Source organism: Spermophilus citellus, assembly GCF_964194105.1.
Source record: "Spermophilus citellus genome assembly, chromosome: 1".
In the NCBI taxonomy this organism is placed as follows: domain Eukaryota; kingdom Metazoa; phylum Chordata; class Mammalia; order Rodentia; family Sciuridae; genus Spermophilus; species Spermophilus citellus.
In genome coordinates, this window is record NC_138182.1 from 213,046,783 (window position 1) to 213,065,817 (window position 19,035).

Consider the following 19,035-nt stretch of genomic DNA (forward strand, 5'->3'; position numbering starts at 1 on the left):
AAATTTTCACAATTCCTACCTCTACACAGCCCTGTCCCCTTCCTTCATACATGTTTCTTGTCAATAAAAAGAGCTTTGGTGGGTTAATGAATTTCCCAAAAGTGGATCAAGGTGAAGGGATCTCAGGCTCTTGTTACTAGGACTTGTTATTAGCCCTGGACTTACCGGAAAGATTCCAGAATGCTTTGAAATTACAAGTATAATAGTATAATAGTAGTAGTAGATTACACAGATTATACAGAAGCTTCTAAAATCTTGGAATGTAACTGACTTCTAAAACATGATTTCTAAGAAAAAAATGTATTCCACATCCAGTTGTCTTACAGATAAACTTCTATAAGATGATCTTTTCAAAGTGAGAACTTACTATTTTTATAAAATTTTCTGTTATAACCAATTCTAAAAATTCATTATTTTGGCAGCACACTAATGCATACTTACTTGGGCGATCCTGCACTTTCTCTATTAAAGTAGAATTGAATAGTTCAATAAACACAGACTCCGACCTTTCTGGTTCATCATCATCCAAAATTGAAATAGTTATTGTGGCCTCAGTCTGATTAGATCCAAAAACAGCAAATCCAGAAGCTGATATATAGTCTCTTCCTTGACTTGCTCTGGCTAAATTAGATGGAAAATAAGGTAGTTTTTTCATATCATCTACTGTAGCATAAGAGACCATAACTTTTCCCATAAGGCCTTTCAGCCTTATTATTGATAATGTGATGTTCTGGGTTGCTTCCTCAACTTCAATAGGTCTATTCTTCTCAGAAAAAATGAATACCCCATAAGGATCATCACTAGCCAAAATTGTTAATGTGGCACTAGTATGAACTCCCAAAGAACCACTGGAGACATTCAGGATTGACACAGAGAATGCCTTATCCAGCTCTGGATCTTCATCTGGCAATATTTCCACTGTGATATGGGCACTCCTCTGACCAATCTCAAAGGTGATGTTGCCAGAGGTGAAGGCAAGATCCCCATCAGGATCAGAGTCTATGTTCCAATGCAAAGTCACTAGAGACAGAGCTCCATGACTCCTCATAACCTGCAAAATAGAGTATTAAAATGTTTCAAAGGAGAAATTGAAACCATCGACCTAGATGTTTACAAGTACGTAATGACAAGTGCATAATAAATTTTAACTTTACATAAATTCCCAAGATTATAAGATTATTGAAGTCAGGGACCATACATTATGCATCTCTGAAGAATCTCAGAGAGTCATACAGAAAGTATTTAAAAAGTTATTGTTTCATGAAATCACAAGTTGATGGAAAATTTTTAACTTCTGCCTAAATTTTAGCTGTATCTCAGATGGAGTTATAATATATAACAGTAATGAACGAAATGTGACTACAAACTTATTATATTTAAGCAAGTCCTCTTGAAAGTTTTAACATTTACTGCAAAACATGGTGTATGCTTCATTGTACATAACACAGATGGGTGCAATTTTTCTGAAAAACTAGTCAAAAAAATCATTTTTAAGAGAAGTCATATTTTTTTCATCTTTGATATAGCAAATACAAAAACATGCTTGACTCAGTATAATACAATACATTTAAGAGGCAAGAAATGCTTTTATCAATATATTAAAAATCAAAAACTTAAAAATTATTCCTTATTTCCCCAAATAATGTTTATGTAGATAAAATAGTGTTAAATTATGGACAGCAGTTTTATAAAAATGTGATCCACTCCCTTAATTTTTTTTCTTTCCTAGGTAGTTTCTATTTCTAAACTTGCTAAATTAATTCCACAAAAATTTAATGAAGACATGCCACAATAATAAAGAAATACAATAACTCAAAAACAAACATGTTTGAGTTAGTGTGCTTAATTATTTGTACAAAGGCTGAGGAAGCTGAGTCATTAAGCAACAGAACACTTCTTAATTTCTTTGCAACAAAGCAGAGTGGACATACACACATATCAAATAGAATTGTTATTATTATTATTGGTATTCACAAATGTTTTGGATTTTCCTTCCTTCTGAGTAAGAGACAAAAGAGAAGGCACTTCACCCAATGACATTAGGTATGGCCATGCACCTTCTTTAACCATAGAAATCTAAGTAGAAATGATTTAATCCGATTCACAAAGAAGCTATAAGGTCAGAATGCAGTTCTCAACACCCACATTTCTTGTCTCTTTTATGAAGGTTGGGATATAGCCAACTGTAATCCATGGTCCCCAAAGTGACTTATGATCAGAGACCCTTTTCAATTTAAGTTGGACATATACCATGAGTGAAAAATAAATTTTGGTTGTACTAAAGATTTTGTACATGTTTGTTATCACAGCCTACTTGAACTCATACTAAAATCTGTGCAAGTTAAATACTTGGAGTACACGCCACTATATTCTTTGAAGTGTGAGGTAATCTCAGAAAAAAATAGTCTTATGAAAAATTAAACATAAACACAAATGCCAAATGACTACTCAATTAACAATTCATAATGTCCACATTATAGCTTCATTCATTTTTACCTACACACAAAAAATAAAGCATAAAACACACCTTCATAAGAGAATAAAACAATTTTTATAAGAAAAGAATGTATGTAGGAATGGAGTACTCACATTTAACATAACAGTGCTATGTCCATCTTCTGGTTCCATTCCATTGACAAAGAGTGACTCCGGGCTAAATTCAAACACACCGTGAGCATGGTCAGAGGCTGCTATTGTCACTAGAATCTGGGAAGCCACTCCTAGACTGGCTGCATGAACAAGTTCCAATGAACAGCAAAAATAAAAGAATGTTAATCAGTAATTGACAAACAACAGGAAAAGCCAAGAAATAACTTCATGAAAGAGCTGTTGCTTTGATTGAACACATAATTTGTTTTAGAAAGAAAGGCAGACACAAATGGTTGCCACACATATTCATGTTTTATAACCTTTCTCTACTTTGGCACCAATGTGATATACAAGTGCTGCATAAGCTCTTGGAGATAAATAAGGAACACTTGTTTTACTTTTTCGTCTCTGTAAAAGAGAACATTCTTTCACACAGTGTATATGAGGAAGGTCTCTCACGACCTTTGCTGACCTCAAAAGAACATGAGCCAGAATTACTCTAACCTTTATGAAACAGTAGTTTCACTATGATTTTAGTTAACTGGACTAAACAGATTCCTGGTTTCAAATATGCATTAACTCTGATTCTATTTTTTGCATCATATTATAATATTGATTTGTCTCTCTGATCCCAAATAGAACATGCTAAGATCTGAGGAAGAATTTAAAAGTTTTCCTAATACCCATTTTCACTCTTTATGTTTTATTAATGTTTGCAGACAAGAAAATGAGCAATTCTAAAAATAATACAGTAGCTATAATACAGGTTATGTGATACATTGATGGAAGTTAGAAATGAGGAAAAGGAATATGAGTTCTGACATTGGAAAAATGAACATTTGAGGGTTAGAAAGTGCTCTCTTTCTAAACATTCTAAACAAAATTAGTCTAAACATCTATCCACATATGTAAAAATATTTGAGGTAAAAAGCTGAAACATGTTTGTATATGAATCTACTTGAAAAGACATCTTTTCAATTATCCCCCATTAATTGATAATTTATTCTCCTTATCTATTTCCTTCCTAACTTCTTTTTCCCATTTGTTTTGATCAAATGTTACATATAAAGACTCATGGTTCTTTTTTTACAGAAAGTAAATGTGATACATTTAACATGAAATTACAAGTGTTCTATTTACCTCTTTTTAGGTATTCAATACTATCTTTTTTTTTTTTTTTTTTTTGGTACTGGGGATTGAACTCAGGGATACTCTACCACTGAGCCATATCCCCAGCCCTTTTTTGTCTTTCATTTAGAGACAGGGTCTCACTGAGTTGCTTAGGGCCTCACTGTTGCTGAGGCTGACTTTGAACTCAACAAGCCACTGGAATTACAGGCATGTGCCAGTGTGCCTGGCAAAAACTACCTTAAATTTTTTAACCATCATTTTTATAAATAACATTCAAACAAAACTCTCCAATCAGAATCAGGAAATTGTAGTAAGTTCATACAGGGAGGAAAGCCTGGGCATCAGAATCAGACATCGATATGATTCTGACTACATCACATTCCAGCTGGATACCTAAAACCTAGAGCCAATAACATGTCATAAAGATGCTTTGACAGTCAATGAGATAAAATATGTGAAGGACCTACACTTAGTTGGTGCCAATAAAGATTTCAGTACTACCAAGCACAGTGGTGGATGCCTGTAATACCAGCAACGTGGGAGACTAAGGCAGGAGGATTGCAAGTTCAAGGCCAGCCTGGGTAATCTAGTGAAACCCTATATCAAAATCAAAGTTAAAAAGAACCAGGGTTGTAGCTCAGTAGTAGAGTATTTGCCTAACATTAACAAGGCTATGGGTTCAGTGTCCATTACCAAACCACGGAGGAGTGATTAGTATTTTTGTTTCCAAAAAGAGAAAAAGAAGTGAGAATAAAAATATATACTAGTAAAGAACCTTGGAACAGCTGCTTACCACGTTTGTGAATAGTTGGAAGGAAGAATTCCATGTCCCCATCACCACTACCACTGCCATCAACCCTAAAGAGTTCAGTCACTTCACAGGAGAGACACAAAGACACAACCCACACAACACACATTGACACAATGAGAAAAATAAGAGCTCTTAAAAATATCAAGCAAAGAGGAAAATGAAGTAACAATCATCTGATGATAGTCATTCTTGCACAGAATACAGATCATTTTGAAAGATAATGCTGTAACATCTGTCATACTACCAAATTATCAAAACTTTTTTCATGATTTCAGGAAATGCTCCATGGAAATTATGATTGGCATTTCCCATTTCCAACCATTTAAATGATTCTACTTTTAAAATTTCACCTATTTACAACAATGTAAATTGCTTCCTAACATTTTAAAAACTATTCATATGAATATTAACCAGGCTCACCAGCACATGCCCATAATCTCAGCTACTTGGGAGGCTGAGGCAAGAACATATATTGGAGACCATCCTTGGTAATTTAGAAAGACGCTGTCTCCAAATGAAATAAAAGGGATAGGGATGTAGCTCGAGGTAGAGCACCCCTGTATTCAATCACTAGTATAGGGGCAGGGGGGAAGTGTGTGTGTGTGTGTGTGTGTGTGTGTGTTGTAATCATATATCTTGTCCTATATGCCTGTGACAGTCATATTGCCACTCAGAACCACCAATTCAAAATTTGGGAAATGCATCAAACATTTCGCTTCCACACATTCAAATCCCTATCTCAATCTTGTTCACCCTCTTGCCACTGACAATATGGAGAGAGACTTAGATAAATAGACAAACATTCTACTTCAGCCCTGGTTGTGAAAGACCCCCATTTTAAAACCATCAGCAATACACTAAACTCCATGGCATCTCAGTTTTCTCACCTGCAAAAAGTCCTGTCTTTGACAGAAATATTGTAAAGTAATAAAAATATTGTAAAATCAAATAATATAAAACATGATAAAAATATAAAACACCCTGGCAATATATAAGGATCATAATAAAGATTAAGCAGTTATACACCTTTGATCCAATACATCTTATATGCCAACCATTATATTTGCCAAATGTTTACAAAGATGATGGAAAGGGCAGTGATAATAGCAATAAAAAAAAACAGAATAAGAAAAGCAAAACCACAGCTATACATATGTGCTCCTGCCAATATACTTGGTTGACAGGCAAGTTTAAGGTCAACCTTGTTCTCTGTTTTTCCTCAATAGAGTTGGAAACTTATAGCACCCAGGACCTACAACCATCTTACAGACATAAGAAGCAAAATGGATTCCCAGCAGCTATCTAGGCCTTGCTCTCACTTCTACATGATTATATAGGAGTCATAAGAAACAGGTATAAAGTTCAGCACCACATATATTTTGGTTAGCATAAAACATCTAGTCTGACTGTGGCTACCTTATGTAGAATTATTTTAGAGAAAAAAACAGTATGGAATAAGAACTGCTTCCTGAACTTTGAAAGAATTATCGCTATTTGCGGATGACATGATAATATATTTAACAGAACCAAAAGGTCTATAAAGAAGCTGCTAGAGGTAATAAATGAATTCAGCAAAGTGGCGGGATATAAAATCAACATGCATAAATCAAAGGCATTCCTGTATATCAGCAACAAAACTTCTGAAATGGAAATGAGGAAAACCACTCCATTCACAATATCCTCAAAGAAAATAAAATACTTGGGAATCAACCTAACAAAAGAGGTGAAAGATTTATACAATGAAAACTACAGAACCCTAAAGAGAGAGATAGAAGAAGATCTTAGAAGATGGAAAAACGTACCCTGTTCATGGATAGGCAGAACTAACATCATCAAAATGGTGATACTACCCAAGGTTCTCTACAGGTTTAATGCGATGCCAATTAAAATCCCAAAAGCATTTCTTGTAGAAATAGATAAAGCAATCATGAAATTCATATGGAAAAACAAAAGACCCAGAATAGCAAAAGCAATTCTAAGCAGGAAGTGTGAATCTGGAGGTATAGCGATACCAGAGTTCAAACTGTACTACAAAGCAATAGTAACAAAAACAGCGTGGTACTGGTACCAAAACAGGCAGGTAGACCAATGGTATAGAATAGAGGACACAGAAACCAATCCACAAAATTACAACTTTCTTATATTTGATAAAGGGCTAAAAGCATGCAATGGAGGAAGGATAGCATCTTCAACAAATGGTGCTGGGAAAATTGGAAATCCATATGCAACAAAATGAAACTGAATCCCTTTCTCTTGCCATGTACAAAAGTTAACTCAAAATGGATCAAGAAGCTAGATATCAAATCAGAGACACTGCATCTGATAGAAGAAAAAGTTGGCTATGATCTACATACTGTGGGGTCGGGCTCCAAATTCCTTAATAGGATGCCCATAGCCCAAGAGTTAATAACAAGAATAAATAAATGGGACTTACTTAAACTAAAAAGTTTTTTTTCTCAGCAAGAGAAACAATAAGAGAGGTAAATAGAGAGCCTACATCCTGGGAACAAATTTTTACCCCACACTTCAGATAGAGCCCTAATATCCAGAATATACAAAGAACACAAAAAATTAAACAATAAGATAACAAATAACCCAATCAACAAATGGGCCAAGGACCTGAACAGACACTTCACAGAGGAGGACATACAATCAATCAACAAGTACATGAAAAAATGCTCACCATCTCTAGCAGTCAGAGAAATGCAAATCAAAACCACCCTAAGATACCATCTCACTCCACTAAGATTGGCAGCCATTATGAAGTCAAAAAACAATAAGTGTTGGTGAGGTTGTGGGGAAAAGGGTACACTTGTACACTGCTGGTGGGACTGCAAATTGGTAAGGCCAATTTGGAAAGCAGTATGGAGATACCTGGGAAAGCTGGGAATGGATCCACCATTTGACCCAGCTATCGCCCTCCTCGGGACTATTCCCTGAGGATCTTAAAAGAGCGTACTATAGGGATACTGCCACATCAATGATCATAGCGGCACAATTCACAATAGCTAGACTGTGGAACCAACCTAGATGCCCTTCAGTAGATGAATGGATGAAAAAAATGTGGCATCTATACACAATGGAGTACTACGCAGCAATAAAAAATGACAAAATCATAGAATTTGCAGGGAAATGGATGGCATTAGAGCAGATTATGCTAAGTGAAGCTAGCCAATCCTTAAAAAACAAATGCCAAATGTCTTCTTTGATATAAAGAGAGCAACTAAGAACAGAACAGGGAGAAAGAGCATGAGGAAAAGATTAACATTAAACAAAGACGAGTGGGGGGAGAGAAAGGGAGAGAGAAGGGAAAGCATATGGAAATGGTAGGAGACCCTCAATGTTACACAAAATTACATAGAAGAGGATATGAGGGGAAAGGGGGGGGGACAAGGGAGAGAATTGAACAACAGCAGATGAGGTAGAGAGGGATGATGGGAGGGGAGGGGAGGGGGGATAGTAGGGGACAGGAAAGGTAGCAGAATACAACAGTCACTAATATGCCATTATGTAAAAATGTGAGTGTGTAACCGATGTGATTCTGCAATTTGTATTTGGGGTAAAAATGGGAGTTCATAACCCAATTGAGTCAAATGTATGAAAGATGATATATCATGAGCTTTGTAATGTTTTGAACAACCAATAAAAAAATTATTAAAAAAAGAAGCATGTAAATAATTCAGCTAAATATAACAAATAGCCTCACTTGGATGCACATGATATGTAATATGTTTTAACTCCAAAAATCTCTGAAAAATTAGAACTTTCTGAATATTAGATAGAGAATAAGGTATTAATGACTTTTGTTTTTATATGCTTTATATGTGGAAATAGCTTTAATAGGGCTATTATGAAAATTCAAAAGGGAAGAAAGAAAAAGGGTAGTTTTAGGGGCAGTTAGTATGACAATTATAATTTGGTGATTTAGAATAAGTGTACTATTTTGTTCTAAAAGCACATGTACTTTAGGGAAAGATCAAAGCGTAATAAAAGTGAACTGAATAATACAATATGTGGTATGCATATAATATATCATATAATAAATTGAGATATTACTGAGAACTAACCAAAGGTTACAGAAAATTGAGTTGAATATTAATTTATAAAAGTAATAGCTAAAATTTCATAGAGAAAGTAATTCATTCATTAAAAGAAAAAAAAAGTAAGGTTAATTCAAAGAAACGTCTTTAATGGAATCTGCTGTCATCACAGTATGTGGAAAAGCATATATTTGATGTTTTTTTTTTTAAATTGTCAGTCTTACCTCCTCCCTCCAGGTTTAACAACTCAACTTTAAAAGATTTTTCCAGTTCAGGGATAGAATTATCAGTGATGTTGACAAAAATGTATTTATATCTTTCTTCTGGTTGAAATTCTAATGTGCCAGCAACATTCTGAAATACAAATGAAATGTTAACAATTAAATCATAATCATTGTATATGAAATCAAAAAGTGAGAATGTTTGCTTTATATCACCTTGTTAGATACTGAAACAGAAGAAGATAAGTAAATGCAAAATTTAAAAACTTCATTGGATATTAATGGTGTTCAATGCAAATTCTAAATACATATTCTTCAACTAAATAAAGGAGATTGGCTTCTAATTTTTTAATTTGTGTATTCATCAAAAATGTAGTCAAGACAAATGATAAATCATTGGCAACATTCACAAATTCCTATAATTTCTTTAACGAGATGCAAGGAATTCTCTTGATCAAGTATATTTAGAATTATTACAAATTATATAATTGAGAATTTTATATTCTCAGTGTATAATAATAATGGCATTTTTCATCCTGAGAGTCTCCTCAAGCAATAGCATATATTAGTCCATTTGGCAATAATCCTTCCTGTATTATACTTGAAACTGAAATTCATAATGTAGATCTCAAAACAGAAGAGCTCACATACTTGCAAAGAAAGAGTTATTCCAAATCGATGTCTTATTCCTTCCATTATTTCATATAAACGTTTTCCTCTCAAATTATGAGAATAAGTTTTAAAGTTGTTTAATCCTTCCGTTTTAGTTTCTTTAGGCAATTGTATTTCACCTTGTGAAGCTTTTAATGATTTTAAAGTTAAATTGAAGAACTCTAGTATGAAAAGCAGGTTGTACCCTGCTCTGAGTTAACTCCATGTTATATAGAACAGCAATGCCTAGCTCTAAGCTATTCTATTTTATAAATCATCAGTTTGCCATGAGTACTTCATTTTGAGTGCAAGTGCTAATGTTGAATGTCTTGGTAACTTCTCTGGGCAAACAGATAACCCCCACATATAGAACCTATTGGGAAGCATAAACCCTACCTTCCCAGCACAATCATAAGGCACAAACCAATAAATAAATTAATCATGATAATAAAAAATGACCACATGTGACCTTATCAAATTAAGTCAGAAGCACATGTACATATGGTCATATTAAACCTGTATCAGAGAAATCCGTTGCTGAGATTATCCATCTCACCATACGCAACCCCCTCAACCTGAAACTTGTAAAAGAGAAGCACCTAAGACAGCAGTAGGCAGAACTCACCCACACGTACTCATCATCTTATCAGATCATGTAGGGAAAGCAAGATGAGGTCCACAGGTGATGGACTCTCAACTCTGTCCCTGATGTTTCAGCTCAGCTTGAAGTCCCTGCATGATGTGGACCTCTTAAAAACTGCCTGCCATCCAGACCATGGCCAGAATAAGTTTCATTCCCTGAATAGTTCTGTGCTCTGAAACAAGTTCCCCAGGGGTGCTAATCTCTTCTGAGCACCTGCAGTAACCCTTTTACCTTTGTATCAGCTCTTGCCTTTGCACTCAGTGCAGTCTCCAGAACGCTGAGGCCGTTGATAACCCGTGTCTTAGACTTTCTGTAACATACACAGCACTGTGCAAAGTATAATATGTGACTTGAGTGTTACACATATTAGTAATAAAGTTTGAAATGTAATAAAAAAAAAACTTGTGATTGTCCTGGGTACCATTAATGCTCAGTGAATTGATGGTGATGAAAGTGATGTAGTGGTTTTTTTTATTTATTGTTTTTTTTTTTAGTTATACATGATAGCAGAATCCATTTTGATACAATTATACAAGCATGGATGTGGTTTGTGAATTGTCATTCAATAAATTCTGACACTATAGAAAGATACAAATGTGTCCAATGTATGTTAATAGAATAGCTTGCTCACAATACCAAGTACCAATTTCACTTGATCCCTCATTTTATTCACTTTTACAACACAATCTAACACATAGCATGTGCTAGCACAATTGCTTGGGAGAGAAAAACAAGACAAATCTTTGTCTCTATGAAGAACATTCTAGAAAGAATGTTCTAAAATTACATTAACAAAAAAAGTTGGAATAGAATAATAATAATAATAATAATAATAATAATAATAATTGCTATCCAACACATATAGTTTCTCAGTGAGAAAGTAATTTTGCCTATAATTTAGTAGACTGGAATAATTCTACAATTTTTAACAACACAACTGAAAATTGTTTTCTTTCTAGGAAATATTCTTATTTGAACTCGGCAATCTCTTATACAACAGGCCACTTTTCTTCTGGAACATATTCTTCGTTGGTATTCCACGGAACCAGACTCTCTGCTTTTCCTTTTTATCTTTTTACCTCATCCTTTTCAGAATTCATTGCAAATTTTAACATTATCCTATGACCTTTAAAAATTATTGTTCATTAGACTCTTTAGACTTTCTGTCTAAATAAGTCCGGCATTCTCTAGGCTTTTATTACCATGTATATGTTCCCACCTTCCAAATTTCATCTCCAACCTCTGATATTCAGACTTAAATTTGAAAATTTTCCTTAATTTCTATGAGAATCTCTATGAGATCTTTCCTTAAAAACTATGTTTCATCCAGTTCTGTCCATAGCACTAAATGGTGAAGCCCTATTCTTTTAAGTAAATTACCATCAAACCTTGCCATTTTAACTCTGAAATATTTCCTGAGCCCACTTCCTTCTTTTCATTTACCTTGCCACCAACCTGATTCAAGACTCCAACACTTCTTGCCTTGCTCCATGAAACAGATTCCTCTCTTGTCTTTCTGCATCCATATCTGTACCATCTAATCCATTCTCCATGGTTCAGTCTAGTGATCTTTTATGAATGCATAACACCTTTCAAGTATTTCATCTTCTTAAGAAAAAAGAAATCCAAAGAAGTCTAGCTGATCTGCAAGGCCCTGAATGAACCACTCTGTGTGCACCTTGTCTTTTATCACCATACCTATCTCTCCACATTGTGGAAGCACTGTTCCTCTTTCATTTCCTCTGACAGCTCCTTCCCTAACTGACACCTTTGCTCAAGCTATTTTACCTATCTCAAGCATTTCTTGCCCCTTCGTCTTTCTTCTCTATAAACCTCAGGGATCAGTAGAAAGCCTTCCTTCACTGTCCAGTCTGCATCAACACCCATCTCTTACAGATCTCATATCTTGAATACTTTCCACAGCTGTAACTCAGTAATTATCTGTTTAAAATCACTACAGATAGCTGAGATCTATGCACCTGAGTAGTGCAGATCACTTGTAACTTGGTACATGAGAATAAAGTTAACAACAGTGATATCTGAAAATTCAGTTGTTTCCTCTTCTGTACATGATGCCTCCAGTCGCCTCCCCTCCCTCAATATAAGCATAAACACTTACACACCTCATCTAAGAAATCTTACTCTTGTGCTAACACAGACCAGAAAGAGTTGACACACTGTAATAAGTGGTGACAGCAGAAGTTATCAGGTTATCACAGATTAAGGTAACAGTATAAAGTGGTGACAGGTAACACATAGGGCAGCTAAGTACCCTGAGAATCCTCAAAAATGCCTCCAAGGGCATGAACTTTCTGATATCGTGAAGGATGGGGACAGATGGTTCCTTATTTTATTTTGTTTTAATTATTAAAGAAAATTATAAAACAACTAGCAGTGGGCAGATTCAAAGTAGAAATTTAAAAACACTGATATGAGGACTAAAGCACTGCTTTAAGAGAATGCAGAGAACACATTAAGCCAAGTTGAGATGGATTGAGGAATACATTACATATCCACCTAAGGGCACAATAAATGCCAGTGGCAAAAAAAAAATATAACCTAAGAAAGAATTAGAAGAAGAAGACATTCAGGACAACTTAGCTAATTGGACTGTAGTTAAAATTAATGGAATTCAATTAGCCAGCATTCTGGGGGTTGGGAGGAAAAACAGACACAAAATACAGAACATTGCACCTTTGTGTGGGTCTTTTTAAGAAGAAGGTGAAAAACAAGAAAATGAACATTAAATTTAAAGAAAAGGAATCTTTGGAAAAACAAAAATGTTGAAGGATATAAAAATCTTTCTCAAGGAGAACTGCCAAAACCGAAAGCATTTGCTCAATAAGAATCCTGGCAATAATAAGAAGAGGTAGGTTACTGGGTATTACTACAGGTGCATCATGTACAATACAAGGCACTTCAACATAGCCATTTATTCTTCAGAATGACCCTGCTATATGATATATCTCCACTTTTACAGGTAAGGAAACTGAACTTAGGAAAAACTAAGTCTCCCAAGGCCACACATTTAAAGGTGAGGTTAAATCCCAGTTCTGTCCATTCTAAATCCGAAGCTTTTTTATGACACTCCCCACTTGAAGAAAAAAATGATTAAAAAGACAGGTAATTTCTTTACAATCTCGATTCTGTCTGATGGAGATAACAGGATTTGAAATATTATTTAAGAAACTTTTTTCTTTTTCTTTTTGAAACAGGGTCTCACTAAGTTGTCCAGGCTGGCCTCAAACTTGGGATCCTCCTGCCTCAGCCTCCAGAGTCAGTGGGATTAGAGGTGTGCACTACCATACCTGGCAGGAAACAAAATCTTACATGTATCTGATCCAAACCTACAACATTAAAACAAATAATATGAAAGAAGACTATGACAAGTATAAATACAAAAAAGTACAGTAGCTACTTAAGTGTCAGGTTTCAACACAATAAAGCATCTTAATTTGCCTAAAGTTAAAAGGTCAAAAGGCTATCAGCATTCATTTTCTTTGTTTAGTATACTCTGCAAGTCCCTTCCAGTCCTCCAAGGGTAGTGTCCTTATTTTTACTCTGCCTCAGTTATTAAAGAAGTTATTTTACAAGGACAAATGGAGCTTCAAAGGTACTACTACGTACCTGGTAGTCCTCGGGACTGAAAGCTGTCAGGGACACTGTTCTATATTCCGCAGTCACCCTCCCCAGGAGTCCTTGTGCACGGACGACCAATAACCGGACCTCTCCATCCTCCTCCTGCACAGTGATGTTTGGCACACTGCTTGCCGGCAGGCTCATGGGGTCCTCGGGCTGTGGGGGCAGCCCTGTGGAGAACTGCAGCAATCCTGGAGGAGGCAAAGAGACAGGGCATTCTTCTCCCAGTCGTCTACAGGACAATTCCTCGTTCATTTGAAGCAATCTTGCACAATCATTTTAATCACCAGGCCAAAATTCTGAGGGCCTTAATGTAGAAAAGATTTTAGGCAAGGGCTGGAGTTGTGGCTCAGTGGTAGAGCACTTGCCTAGCAGGTGTGAGGCACTGGGTTTGATTCTCAGCACCATATATAAATAAATAAATAAAAATAAAGGTCCTCAACAAACCAAAATAAATAAATAAATAGAAAGATTCTAGCCAAGATTTGATGAACATGCTTTGATATAAAATGTTTATAAGCTTTCATAATGTTAAAAGTATAAATGTTAATTTCCCTTGTCTTTACTCAAAGAAAGTTTTTTTTTTTTTCCAAAAGAAACATCAGAAAAAGGAACACTGATGGGTTTTTTAAAGCATACATTTTCAAACACATACTTTTATTTGACTGGAGTCTCTTATTAATTCTTGAACCCATTGTGGAACAGGATTAGTGGGACCTTAAAGGATTTGTACACTTAAAAAAATAACTACAAAAACCAGTGATTCCCAGATTTCCACTTAGATTTATATTACTTTTCAATACAAAAAATATTCTTAATTTAGTAGGACAGACATCTATGATAGTTCCCTAATTAAAAAATTATAACTTTTCAGCACACGATCCAAATTAATATAGAGATAACTTCACTTCTTAAAGGCTAATAAAACATAAATTAGAAAATACTTCAATTTGTTAACATATCACCATATACTAATTTTTAAATTAAAGGAATTCTGATAGGCATAAATGGAATTGATTTTTACTTTTAAAATATCCTGAAAAACTTTCCAAAATATATTACTTAAGTTCAGAAATCTCTTTTTATTTTCTCCCATAAATAATCTCTCTCAAAATGGCAGTTTAGAAATTAAAGACCATCGAAGTTAGAAGGTCTCAAAGAGTTCTGCTTCAATCATTTGCAAAAAGTCCCTTAAAAAATACTTAATAAAACCAAGTACACACAGAGTAGAAAGAAAAGCTTTTGAACAGGGTGAGTTACCAAATGGATGATCACTAGCTTTGACGGTGATATCTGTTGTTTCCTTTTCAGGATCTATGCTTGCACCACTGGTAGGAGTTGAACCTAGTTTCCCATCTCCAGGAATTGTAGAAACCAATGTCACCCGAAAATACTCATTAAGCTCAGGAATATCATCATCAAGAACATATATATTCAGGACCTATAAATTTATAAATCCAAAGGCATTAAGCAATGAGGCATGAATAAACTACTTACCAGAGGAAAATAAAACAGTTAAATTAAATTTAATTGAAATTTCTATTTAATATAACATTTCTACATAAGCTTACACAATTAAAGCAAACATGTATATATGTTTTTATATGTGTGTGTGTGTGGATATAGATATACATGTGTACATATCTATTTTTATTTTATATATAGAGAGAGGAAGAGAGAAGATGTGGTGAGAAGGTGCCATAACTATGAAGCAGAGAATGAGCCTCGCCAGACACCAATTCTACAAGCACCTTGATCTTGGACCTCCCAGGCTCCAGAGCTATGAATAATAAATCTGTTGTTTAAACTTCCCATTATAAGACATTTTGTTATAGCTGTCTGAACAAACTAAGGAAGGAGCTGCATAGTAAAATTTTCTGTCTTAAAGTATCCTACTCATGCAGTAATATGTAATGTAAGATATATTGATGTGCTATATCAATATCATATCATATCCTCATACCAAGGTCACCGGTATTGCCAGTCTCAGGGTAGAGTTCCTAATGAAGGAACTACATGATAGCATGTAGTAGGCTGGTAAGAAAGGACAGAGCAGTATGCAGGTGTCTAGAGTCTAATACAACTAATAAGTATTTTAGAAAGTAGATTTACATTGAGAATTAGAAGTCTGGCAGAAGCAATTAGTCCAAAAAAAGTTATGAAAGAAGTAACCATAACTCAACAATGTTCCATAAAATTTACAGCAAATAAAAAATTCCTTCTTTTTTTATTAATGGATATATCTAGTGTCCCAGAGTTTAAACACAGACCCACTTTCCAAGAAGCTTATAATCTGTTGTAGGAGACAGATATATAGAAAAACCTTTAAAATGTAATGTAGAAATGTCATGGTAGAGTTGTGTGCAAAGTGAGAAAGAAACAACTAACTCTACCTGGTAAAGGTTTTACAGAAGAGGCATTTGAAGCAAGCCCTACCTAATGGATTTATTACAGTTGAAAATAATAATCAGGAAGGATATTCCAAGCAAAAGAGGAAACATTGGCAAAGGCATGTGCTGGGAATGGTAATTAGGTCATAAATTCTGGAGCAGTTGAAAGAGCCAGATGAATGGCCAGGATTTGGTACATAGAAGATATTTATGCTTCTATCATCAAGAATTTAGAATTTATTTCATTAGAGATTAGAGGTAAACTTCAGAATCCTAAGCAGAAGATGGACAAAATGAGAAATCTGCTTTAAGAGGCAGACCACAGTACAATGTACATAGCATGGACAGAGAGCAAAAGGAGATGCAAGAGGAAGCCTTAAGCAATGACTGATCTGAAAGGATGGAATTCTGAACCAATGCAGTAAGAAAAGACAAGGAAAATAGCTGGATTTGAGAACTGATTGGCAATAGAGGAGGACTGAGGGAAGAGGAGGAATGAAGGGCGATTTCCTGCTATCTCCCAGAAAGAAATGGGGCAACAGTCTGAAAACAAACCAAATCCAAACAGTCTCCAATCACTGACCACTGGCCTAAAAGTACCCAGACAACTTGTTTATAAAAATGCTTTTCCGAAGATTTTGATTCAGTAGGTCTGAGGTATGCTCTAAATTTGGTTTCTAATCTCATTTAAATCATATTTTTTATGATTACAGTTAATAGATGGAATAATCAATGTGTTTTTTTAAAAAAGCAGTCTAAAAAATGACAGTTATTACCTAAATATCATCATTATTCTTGAATCATGTTGTTATTTTCTTTAGGGAAAAAGAAATTTAAAAATTATAAAACATAATATTTAAATAATTCTTGACTAAAACATTTGTAACTATTTTACTTACCAAATTTGATTTACTATTTTATCTCTTCCAAATTGTATGTGAATGTTATAAAACAATGGTTCCCAATTACATTTTTATCTCATAATTGGTAAAAATTTCCCAAGTACTGGGGATTGAGCATAGGAGCACACAAAAACACTGAGCTACATCTTTGGTATTTTTATTTTGAAACAGTGTCTTGCTAAGTCCCCTGACTGGTCTCAAACTTGCAATCCTTCTGCCTCAGCCTTCCAAGTCACTGGGATTACAGATATGTATCATCAGACCGGATGTAGCTGGTAAATTTTCCACAAGAAAATCTGGGGTATCAAGTCTGTTTTGTCAAATAGAAGCATTAAAAAGTTATCACACTCTATCTTATTTCATAAAGAAAGAACACCTTGCTGGTCATGGTCGTGCACACCTATAATCCCAGAAGCTTGGGAGGCTGAAACAGGAGCATAGCAAGTTCAAACCCAGCCTCAGAATGTGAGGCCCTAAGTAACTTAGCTAGACCCTGTCTTAAAAAAAATAAATAAGGGGGTCCAAGGGATGTGGCTCAGTGATTAAGTGCTCCTGGGATCAATTCCTAGAACCAAAAAAAAAAAAAAAAATGAAAGAAAGAAAAGAGAAAGAACAGTTCAAATCCAAGACAATATTTTAAAAAAAAACAGAATAAAATATTATTCTGCAAATCAAATAATTTTAGCTGCATGAAAATTTATTGGTGTCCTCATTTTACTAAAGATTAGCAAATTCTTTTTCATAGACCTATTTGCAGATAATAGGAAACATTTGTTATAAACCATTTAATTCGTTTCTTTCTTCTCTCAAATTATATAGATTTGACTACTGTTCTGCTTTTTTTATTTTAAAAATGTTGAAATGATCTCTCAATTTTGTTATCCAATTAATTTGTTAAGTCCCTCAAACTCTCCTCAAAGACTATTTATTAATTATAAGCTTTAAGTTATTTGTATGAATGCCTGATGAACTATAAGCTATTTATATTTTAATGTAAAAAAATTATACTGATATGAATATTCTAACATCATATATTAACCAAATATTTAAAATTCTGATACAGGAAGAAATTTCATTCCAGTTTCATTATAGGAAGTATCATTTATTTATGGAGCATCTATTCAGCAGTGAGACTATTTTAATAAAACTGGAGGTAACTTGCACTTTTGAAGTACAAAACAAGTATCTCATTTCTCCAAATTTAATGTAAATAAAATGAAATTACAGTTAAAAGAATTTCTCATTGGCTGATTGGAAGAGTCCCATTAAGAACTGAATGGTTTCTCTCTGTATCAGTTATAACAAAATACAACGATATACTCTCAAGCTATACCACTCTTATTATATTGGGATTAAAGAATAAATAAAACTGAACATATATTATTCAAAATTCTTAACTTTTCTTTTACATATACTATAATATATATGCCATGATATACACCTCATCTCCTAAGTATTTTAAGTTGCTTAAATAGAAAAAAAGCTGCAACAAAATTACAGAACAAACACAGCAGAAAAACCTTTCCAGTACACTTTCTTTTTTTTTTTTTTTAAAGAGAGAGTGAGAGAGGAGAGAGAGAGAGAATTTTTTTTAATATTTACTTTTTAGTTCTCGGCAGACACAACATCTTTGTTGGTATGTGGTGCTGAGGATCGAACCCGGGCCGCACGCATGCCAGGCGAGCGCGCTACCGCTTGAGCCACATCCCCAGCCCTCCAGTATACTTTCAAAGAAACAAAGAAGACAAGGTTTACCTCAGATCTCTGCCAAGGAAGGAATGTGATCGTTCCACTGGCATTAGCAAAATCATCAACAAGGTAATTAATGCCATTAGATTCGATCTGTGAGATGGTGTAAAAAACATGTACATAATCCAGAGCTCCCCTGGTTCGTTCCACCACACATGAAATGGTAGATCCCTCCTCTGCAATCTGAAATGGAACATAAATTACTGACATGTGTTATGAATGTATCTATTAAAATTAGTGATAAAATTAAAATCTTTCATGAAATCTTC

General features: G+C 34.6%; 1 protein-coding gene across 1 annotated transcript in view; it reads right to left on the reverse strand.

Moving 5' to 3' along the window:
* ADGRV1 (adhesion G protein-coupled receptor V1) overlaps positions 1-19,035 on the reverse strand; it is a gene marked incomplete at its 5' end in the record, with an annotated part of 540,732 nt that overhangs the window by 449,389 nt on the left and 72,308 nt on the right. Inside the window, 7 exons of the mRNA XM_081287826.1 lie at positions 442-1,051; positions 2,590-2,729; positions 4,514-4,594; positions 8,796-8,925; positions 13,714-13,916; positions 14,986-15,166; positions 18,773-18,949. Of these exons, the coding sequence (XP_081143952.1) occupies positions 442-1,051; positions 2,590-2,729; positions 4,514-4,594; positions 8,796-8,925; positions 13,714-13,916; positions 14,986-15,166; positions 18,773-18,949 (1,522 nt within the window). The remainder of the gene's footprint in view (positions 1-441; positions 1,052-2,589; positions 2,730-4,513; positions 4,595-8,795; positions 8,926-13,713; positions 13,917-14,985; positions 15,167-18,772; positions 18,950-19,035) is intronic.